Below are 9,784 nucleotides of genomic sequence, written 5' to 3' on the forward strand. Positions count from 1 at the left end.
GTTGATTGCTATATGTTCCTAGAAATCTCAAATATTTTTGTCCTTGTTTTCAGAAATCTCAGATCTCTCCAATCTAATCATGCAATACAGACATGCTATCTATCCATCAATACTTGATGAAAATCTTCCACTTCAAACCAGGAGGTCTCGAAGAAAACCCATGGGTTTCCGGATAAGGTCTGCACGAGCGATACATGATCATAGTCAATGCATGTTTCAGCGACAAGGACGCACAACAGGAACAATACTTCCCATTCCGACGAGATGAACACCCAATCCAACACATTGTGGACCGGGAAAACTGTTTATTGGTCTGTGTGGATCTAGCCCACTTCTGGGCACTTTCGAAGTGCCATAGGTGTCATCACATCATTAAAATCTGAACCCGCGACCAATTAAGGCTAGAGTTGTTCTTGTCCACTCCTGATCAGATTCAAATTAAAATTGCCACCACCAATAGGAATTAAGAAAGTCGTGGATGCCAACACCTTGGCATGAATTTCACCCAAGAATCAGGTGATCGATTGTGATCGGTTGGCCTGTAGACCACGATAATTTACCAAATTAGGTGAGAGACGCGATTCCCAACCTTAGCGCTCACGAAAGACTGGCTTGCATCCACGCAGGCACATCGTAGCAATCTCTCGAGAGCATTATCTCATACTTTACATTGTGGATTTTTAGGTTTAAGGCCCCTAATAAAAAGGTCTCTGCTATATCATAGTGGTATTACCACACCTCGTGATGTAACACTCTTATGCAAACTTGGTTTTTGACCCTTTCCCGTTGATTGCTAAAAGAAGTGCCTAGAATTCTTAAATCTTTTTGTCTTCGTTTTCAGAAATCTGAGATATTTCCAATCTAATCATGCAATGCAGATATGCAGTCTATTCATCCGTTTCATGATCTAAGATCACCGTGCCCTCCCCGTGGAATCGACACGCACGAATTTCAGATTTGACCTTGGCAGGGGAAGGTACGGGCGGGATCTGCACGTCCCCTCCCGCCCCTCCTACAGCTGTCCATTGCGCCGCCCACTGCCCATAGACAGCACAAACACCCACAGCTCCCAACTTCGTTGGGCCCGAATGCTTAAAGCACATACTCCGAATTACGAAGCCATACTAGCAACAGTTAAGCAGGCTAAGTGTACTGTGTACCATATAGCCATAAAAAAACTCTTGCGTGTTCTACGTACGTACCTCCTCTCTCTTCACGGGTGAGCAGTACAGCTCGCGTTCGTCCAACTTAGCCAACACATGCGGCTCGATCGGCCTCTCCACTGTTTGTCCGGATTACCTGCAATACAAACAACTCCCTCCTTTCTTCCTCACCATGCCAGCCGCGCCAGCGCTAGAGACTAGGAGATAAGCCAAGCTAGCTACCTTCCGGCCATCTCCACTCCACTGCCCTTCTTCTTCTTCTTCTTCTTCCATGACAATGGGTTCCTCCAGAGGCATCCGCTTCCGCAGCCTTGTCCTGCTCCTCGTCGCGTACCTCGGAGGCATGCGCGCTCGGGAGGCGCCGCTGCCGCTGCCGTCTGCCAGGAGCGCGGGGGTTAACAACAGGCGGGCGCCGGAACGGCACGGGCTGTCGCTGGACTTCTACGGCAAGACGTGCCCCGCGGTCGACCACATCGTCGCCAACGTCACCGCCGAGCGGTTCCGCGACCACCCGGCCACCGGGCCCGCCGTGCTCCGCCTCTTCCACCACGACTGCTTCGTGGAGGTGCGTAAGCAAAGCTCCAACGCACTACATTGCATTTGCATACACGCTGATCAAACGTGACGAACGTCACAGGGCTGCGACGCGTCCATACTGATCGCGCCGGCAGGCAAGGCGGCAGGGGAGAAGGTGGAGAGGGACATGGAGGAGAACAGGAACCTGCCGCAGTACGGGTTCGACACGGTGGAGATGGCCAAGGCCGCCGTGGAGAGCAAGTGCCCCGGCGTCGTCAGCTGCGCCGACATCCTCGCCCTCGCCGCCCGAGACGCCGTGCAGCTGGTACGCACAAATGCTAAACCCCCTCCCGCCATCATCATCTTCTTCCTCGGAAAAGGTGTTTCCGTTCACGCGAAAATCCAAAAGCAACTGTGCAAGGACAGTAGGTTTGCACGGAGCACGCTGGGACAGTAAAAAGAGTCGCGATCGCGTACCCGGCGTTGCAAAACTCCCAACCGTCGCATGCAGGGACCATAACGAGCGGCGCGACCTGCTCTGCGACTGGGTAAAGGCGCGCCCGGCCGCCGTGGCCGCGCCGGTGGGCGGCACGTGACGCGCGCGAGCGTCCTCAGGAGCAGGGCGGCTTAGTCGAGTGCACTATGATTATCCTTTCACGTACGTACGGTGCGCACGGTAAAACAAATGAGACAGGTTCTGCTTTTTGTTTCGCCCTATCGATTTGTAAATAGTAGGTGCTGCAGTTAGATTGTTGCTAGTGCTGCTGCTAGCTAATTGTTGTGGTAGGTTTTTTAGCCAGTGACTGACACGGAAACCACCGCGTAGATTGTTTGGGCGATCTAGCTAGGCAGATAGTTAAACGGCTAGCTTGGAGATTCGGCACTCTCTTGGATCTTACTGTCACAGGACACCAAGGCGATTTGATGCAAGGCGATTTAGGTGCACATGGATGTTTTCTGACGTCTGTTGCCTTAGTTTGTCCGGCACCGTACACTGTAGACGCCTTCTCTGCGCGAGTCAAGTGTCGTGTTCTTGCTCCATGCTTCTTACTATATTTTTTCCTGTCTACCACAAGTCAAGCGTCCTGGCTGGCTCTTTGCATTGTTGTGTAGCACGGGCGGTCACTCTTCTTTCGCATGCGGGGTGCATCTTTCAGGACCACTCTTGCCTATCAGCCTATGTAGGGCATAAACCCACAAAAAGCTAGTAGTAAATCATAGGACGCATGCATCAGGTCGTCATCTTTTCCGAGAGTAATGTATTCTCAAGCAACAATTTGTTAAGAGAAAAGAGTTCCCACGCTTTATATTATAAAGCACAAACGCCAAGCATCCGACCACACAAAAGTACAAGTTCAGGTACCGGAACAAAATAAACTAGGTTCAGCTGGGGGCACAGCCAAACAAGCCCCAAAGAAATAAAAAAGAGGATCTAAATTTATATATTGGCAGACCAGCTTATATAAATTTCAAGACAAGAGAAGAGGCTCCTTAGGGGAACCGAGCTCACTTTATTGAATCAAAAATTGTAGCTTTTGCAATAAAATTAAAACACAATCCCTGTATCTGGGTTTGCAAGACCGATGCAGATTAACGGTCCTTCAATTTGACTAATAAAATGTGTGTACTATGTCATAAAAAAAGTATATGTTCAGAAACCCCATTCTACAAAAAATCCATTGATATATTCCTTTTGACACATGGCACATGCTAGACAAATTAACAACGTAAAAATCCATGCCCGCCTTACAAATCCAGATAGAGGTAACAATGAGTTTTTTTGATTTCTAGTCATGATAGTAAATATATAATGTGAATGAAAAACATATAAATGTTAATCATATGTATGAAAGTGTATGAAAAAGGTTGTGCAATTAAAAAATGTCACTAATTTCAAAACAAAATAAATTAAAAAAAGTTTATACAATGTACAAAAAAATTCATGTAAATCAAAAAAGTGTTTTGTACATTCAAAAAAAGGTACGTCACATTTTAAGAAATCATCACAAGTTAAAAAAAAAATTGTCCTTGAAACTTTCATAAAATGTTTGTACAATGTAAAAACATATTGCATAATTCAAAGAAATATTTATTGCCATTCAGAAAATGTTTCAACATGTATTTAAATTTTTAACACATATTTATTTAACCATGTATAAAAAGTATTTGATATGTATAATAAAATATACAACTTGTAAGAAAAAGTAGACATTGTCGAAAAACAAAAAACAAGACAGGCAAAGAAACAAAAGGAGGAGCGAATAAACCAAGTAAACCCAAAAACCCAGGAAAGAAGCAGGGAAAACTAAATTATAAAATAGAAAAACCAAGGAAAACCATTGAATAAACTAAGAAAACCGAAAACACATTGAAGGAAAAAGAATAACCAAAGAAAACAGACAGAAAAAACAATGAAACATAAACAAAATAACAGAAAATGAAAAAGAGAAGAAAAAAACAGAGAAAACCAAACTGAACTGATCAAACGCAGCGACCGGACGCGGATGAACGAAGGCATCGAGCGACACAGCTAATAGGCCGGCGCGTAATCGTCAGGCGATTCCTATAAGGAACGGTATGGGCGAGACATAGCTCTCGCGGCGTTGCCAGGCCAGAAGATTAGCCCAGATCCTATTCCGCGCCTTTCACTAACGGGCGCACACCCGTTGTCGCACCCCTAAAAAAAAAACCGTTGTCGCGATTGAGCCGGCCCATTTTTTTTTCCTTTTCTGTTTCTAAAAGGCAAAAAAAAAAAGGTTCCGACAGCCAGGCTTCGATCCCAGGTCGTCGAGGGACTTGAGAACAGTACGCGACAACCACCTGACAACTTAGGTGACAGTGGTTACGAATAGGTTTTTATTCTTTTGATCTTTATTCTGTTTATTGTATATATGTCCTTTTTCCTTTCTTTTTCAACTTTGAGAAACTTTTTTATTCATGATTTTTTTCTGCAAATTGATGAACCTTTTTTAGAGTTGAAAGAACTTGTTTCAAACTTGATGAACTTTTTTTCAAACCTGATAACCTTTTTTCAAATTTCGATGAACTTTTTTCAAATTCGGTGATTTTTTTTCAAATTCGATGATTTTTTTTTCAAATTCGATGAACTTTTTTCAAATGCGGTGAACTTTTTTTCATATTCGATGAACTTTTTTCAAATCTGACGAACTTTCTTTTCCAAATTTGATGAACTTTTTTCAAATCTGATGAAATTTTTTCAAATCCGATGAACTTTTTTCAAATCCGGTGAACTTTTTTTTCAAATTTGATAAACTCTTTTCAAATTTTCTGTTCAAAATTGATGAACTTTTTTACAAATTGTTTTACATTTTGTGTTCAAAACGAATGAAGGAAACCTGCACGAAGGGAAATTACATATGTGTTTTTTAAATTGATGAACTTTTTTTAAATTTGATGATCTTTGTTTGAAAATCGATGAACTTTTTAATTCATAAACTTTTTTGAATACATGAACTTTTTCAATTTGATGAACCTTTTTTTGAATATGCGAACTTTTTCTGCATGCTCATGAACTTTATTAGTTCATCTGTAATATGTGAACATGTTTTCAAATAATTAGAAAATATAAACGCTACTGTTTAAATTGCAATAAATAGTGCGTCTATGTTTTGATTCTTTAAATATTTCGCGTTGTTATTCACTAGCAGTGAGCTGTTGTAGTGGTTTGCGTCTTTGTGTGGAAACATGACGGCACGAGATTGAGTCCCAGCCGCGATGTGTTTTTAACGGTCCTTTTTCGCGTTGCACCTTCCTATCATGGGCCGGCCCATGAAGCCGCTCCTGCGGGCGCCAGTTCCCTTCTGTGGAGTTGAAGGCGCTCAATAGGAGGTCTCGAAGAAAAGGTTGCAACGTTTCAGCAAGACCATAATTACTAGGCCGGATGTGACTTTAAGATTGGATAAAAAAGCCCATTAATCTTAGGTCAGGCCTACCCAAAATGTCCATTCTCGCAGCCTACGTAAATACAAGAACGAAAATAGGTAAATGGACACAATCGGTACGGTGGTTTGTTTGTTAGTGCGCTGCTGTTTGAACGGAGAGATCGCGAGTTCGAGCCCTCACTTTCGAAATAAGAGTTTTGCTGCAGTCTTTTAACATAAAGAAAAAGAAGAAAACAGGCCGGCCCAGCATGGCGCGGGGGAGTGCGCCCGTTTGCGGCAACAGAAGAAACGGGCGCTTAAGGCGCCCGTTAGGAAATGCCCACTAGGAGGTCTCGAAGAAAATGTTGCATCGTTTCAGCAAGGCCATAATTACTAGGCCCGATGATGTGACTTTAAGATTGGATAAAGAAGCCCATTAATCTTAGGTCAGGCCTACCAAAAATGTCCATGCTACATGGGCGAAAGTCACAAAGCTCATGAGGGCTTGTTGTTGTTTTCCTCAAAAAAAAAGAAAAAAAAAAGAGGAGAGCTTGGAAAAGAACAAAATTAAAAGAAGAGGATTTATCATGTCTAGTATTATCTTCATCATAAATTACTTGTCCTTGATTTATCTAGATACGGATGTATCTATCAGCAAGACCAAGATTGCCTCCACAAATTTAATAAGACAAATAATTGGGAATGGAGGGAGTACTAATATAGTCGGCAAACATTTACGAAGGTGGTAATTTTGTGCAGGCAGGAGGGCCCTACTACGAGGTGAAGAAGGGGAGAAAAGACAGCAAGGTATCCCTGGCTGGCAAGGTGCGCGGCAGCCTGCCCCACGCCAACTCCACCGTGGACGAGCTCCTCCGCGTGTTCGCAGCCAAGGGCCTGGGCGCGGGCGACCTGGTGGCGCTGTCCGGCGCGCACACCATCGGCTTCGCGCACTGCGCCCATTTCCTGGGCCGCCTCTACGACTTCCGCGGCACGCGGCGGGCGGACCCGTTCATGGACGCGCGGCTGGTGAAGGCGCTGCGCATGACGTGCCCCTACACCGGCGGCAGCGCCCGCGCGGTGGTGCCGTTCGACGTGAGCACGCCGTTCCAGTTCGACCACGCCTACTACGCCAACCTGCAGGCCAGGCTGGGCGTCCTGGGCTCCGACCAGGCGCTGTTCCTGGACGCGCGGACCAGGCCGCTCGTGCAGGAGCTCGGCGCGGACAAGGCCCGCTTCTTCCGGGCCTTCGTCGCCAGCATGGACAGGATGGGCTCCATCCGGGTCAAGAAGGGCAAGAAGGGAGAGGTCAGGAAAATCTGTAGCCAGCACTTGTACTAAGTAGATTGCCGGTCGTTAAACGATAGTAGATGATGAGCTGATGATCTCTTCTGTTCACGGCTACACGCGGAGTTTGTTCAGAGTTCAGAAGGGATCTCGTTTCCTCTCTTTCTTGTGTGTGTCATCGTAACCGTAGAGACGTTGTGCTAGCTAGCGCAAGAAATATGTGCAGGTGTGTCTTGTTTTGTTTCCCTTACAGTGCGTTTCAACAGGCGCGCGTGCCGGTTTATAGAAGCACGCACGTCTCCCTGTTAAGTGGGTGACCTCCTATTTGTTTGATAATGGTAGGATCGGATTGCAGAAGCAGACGTGTTACGGTGAATGATATCTGACTTTTGTTTCTGCTGACATTCTTAATGATGTGACATGAGTCTATTCTGGACTTGAAGAAGAAAATACGAGCCCGCTCTGAAAGAAAATGTGTCTTCTTAGTGCATCTCCAACAGCAACCCTATTTTAGGTATCAGAAAACTTTTAGAGTAAAATTTGAGACACGCAAAATTACTTTTAGGGCGCTCTAAAAAATGTTCATCCCCAACAACTGTCCTGAAATATGGCACTTCAAACATGCAAATAATTGTTTTTTAGCATCCAAACATTGCAGAGTTCACTTCGAACATTGAAAGTTTTGAACATTCGAACATTGCATAGATTAAACAAACATCCAAACTACTAGATCACCAAACATTACTATGATCGACTCCAACGGACACCTTACAGGTTGTCCTAGTCAATGTCACCGGACTCGTCACTCTCGTTGCTGGGCTCAACCTCGTCGCCGGACTCGAGCTTTATCACATTGGAGGGGCCATCCTCGTCCTCCGTATTGTGCTCCGCCTCCTTGCACTTGTTGCCCTCTTCCATAACCACTCAGTCTCCGCATGCACAAGGTGCGGGTTTTTCACAGCGAACCTCGCCATCGCCGCCTCATCGCTCTCCCGGGTGTCCCTCTGCTCAAGGAGGATGGGGGTCGCCCCCTTTGGCAGGTGGAGCTGAAAGGGCATTTCCCTCCCTAAGTGTTTTTGAGTTTATGACAACGCAATTTACCGACTAACCTTATGCTTGAGCTATACACGCATATCTATTTGGCACAAGACAGGTTAGATACCCCTCTGAATGGAAATGACCAAAGGCAGCATTTCCGATGTTTTTATTTCTTTGGTCGTAGGAAATTCGTACAATTAAGAGGGGTCTGCGTTGGGAGGTATGGTGTAATCAAATATGTACACAAATCTTGTATTGCACCTACATAGCCCTCCCATCCGTTTTCGAGGAGAGAACTCAAATCTAACTTGCACTGAATATATGCACCCGGTTGTACCGCTGAGGCAGCGGCTATACTGCTCCCTTGTGGAGTTGAACAACCACTGCCCACCCAAGCGGTTGTACTGCGTACTCGAGGGTTGTACCGCTCTAGCCTTGGAGCGGCACCACCGCCCTATGTACCGGTCCAACAGCCGCTTGGGGGTCCATTCTTCTCGGGTTCCAAGCAGTACTGGGGCGGTGGGCCGGCTGTTGTTCCGCTTATTCCATGAATCGCCGGTACAACTGGGTAGCCGGGCGGTTGTGCCTCTTCGGTTTCCACGACCAGGCCTATTTGGCTTGAGCGGTCGTAGCACTTTGTATGTCTTGGCCTAGCCTATGGGACTTGAGTGGTTGTACCGCTCCCATGGGCATTTCTACATATGTTTTTTGGTTGCAACAGTTGGATTTGAGAGGGACTATAAAATGAGGGGGTACTTCCTCCTCCCACCTACATTTTGCCTCGCTCTCTCCTCCATTAATGTGCAAAGGTTATTCTCGTCTGATCTCATTCTAACCAACCAAATTTGTTGATTTGCTAGGATTGGGGGAAGAGACCTATATCTACACATCCACCAAAGGAAATGTGATCCGTTCTCATTCTATTATGGATCTTGTTACCCTTTGGTGTTTGGACACCCTAGACAGAAGAGGTTACCTCGGAGCCATATTCCATTGTGGTGAAACTTTGTGGTGGTGTTGGGAGGCTCCAATTAAGTTGTGGAGATATCCCCAACCTTGTTTATAAAGGTTTCGGTTGCCGCCTTCAAGGCCACCGCTAGTGGATTCACGACACCTTACATCGTGCGAGGGCGTAAAGAGAGTAGGATAAGCCATTGTGGTATTTCGGGTGCATCGTGTCTCCACACCACTCCAATAAAGACATACCTCCCATAATGGAGGAACTTCGGAAAACACATCCCCACCTCCACTTGCGGTTACTTCTATCATTTACTTTCGTTGTGCAAGCTTATAATGTGCTGCTTATTTTCTTGCTTGTACTTGTTATTGAGTTTGTCATATAGGTTGTCCACCTAGTTTCATATCTAGACAACCTATTTTTTAGCCTAAACTTTGGAAGATAAGTTAAAAATTCTTGGTCGCCTATTCACCCCCCTCTAGCCGACCATACCGATCCTTTCAAGGACTCAGTGGTAAGTGGCGGCTCGACGAACTCCACATCCGCATTGATACGTCTCCAACATATCTAAAATTATGAAGTATTCATGCCATGTTTACAACAATTTTATATGGTTTGTCACACCTTTCTATGATTTAAATGAAACTAACCCGGACTGACGTTTTTTCAGCAGAACTGCAATGGTGTTGTTTTTTATGCAGAAATAAAAGTTGTCGGATTGAGGTAAAAAATTACGGTGATCTTTTATGGACAAAAAGAGACCTCTAAAGCTTCAAGGAAGGACCAGAAGAGCCACGAGGACACGACAAGCTCAAGGGGCGCGATCCTCACTAGGGCGTGCTTACCGAGCTTGTCGCTCCCTCGTGATTCCCCCTAACGTGAAACCGACACAAAAAAATTCCTATAAATATAGAAAACCCAAGAAATAAACCTAGAACTTCCAC

At 45.4% G+C, this 9,784-nt stretch overlaps 1 protein-coding gene across 1 annotated transcript; it reads left to right on the forward strand.

Moving 5' to 3' along the window:
• The first annotated feature begins 1,276 nt into the window (after positions 1-1,276).
• On the forward strand, positions 1,277-7,223 carry LOC119276494 (peroxidase 19-like). The gene is made up of 3 exons (XM_037557560.1): positions 1,277-1,728; positions 1,801-2,004; positions 6,320-7,223. Exons 1-3 carry the CDS (start codon positions 1,435-1,437, stop codon positions 6,896-6,898), a joined length of 1,077 nt encoding a protein of 358 aa, XP_037413457.1. The 5' UTR covers positions 1,277-1,434; the 3' UTR covers positions 6,899-7,223.
• Positions 7,224-9,784: the final 2,561 nt, after the last annotated feature.

The sequence above is a fragment of the Triticum dicoccoides genome, chromosome 3B, assembly GCF_002162155.2.
Source record: "Triticum dicoccoides isolate Atlit2015 ecotype Zavitan chromosome 3B, WEW_v2.0, whole genome shotgun sequence".
In the NCBI taxonomy this organism is placed as follows: domain Eukaryota; kingdom Viridiplantae; phylum Streptophyta; class Magnoliopsida; order Poales; family Poaceae; genus Triticum; species Triticum dicoccoides.

Excerpts from the sequence above, each read along its gene's own strand:
- LOC119276494 (XM_037557560.1), top strand. The coding sequence starts at position 1,435 with ATGACAATGGGTTCCTCCAGAGGCATCCGCTTCCGCAGCCTTGTCCTG. Across the intron at positions 1,729-1,800 it reads ACCACGACTGCTTCGTGGAG|GGCTGCGACGCGTCCATACT; the intron begins GTGCGTAAGCAA and ends CGAACGTCACAG. Across the intron at positions 2,005-6,319 it reads CCCGAGACGCCGTGCAGCTG|GCAGGAGGGCCCTACTACGA; the intron begins GTACGCACAAAT and ends AATTTTGTGCAG.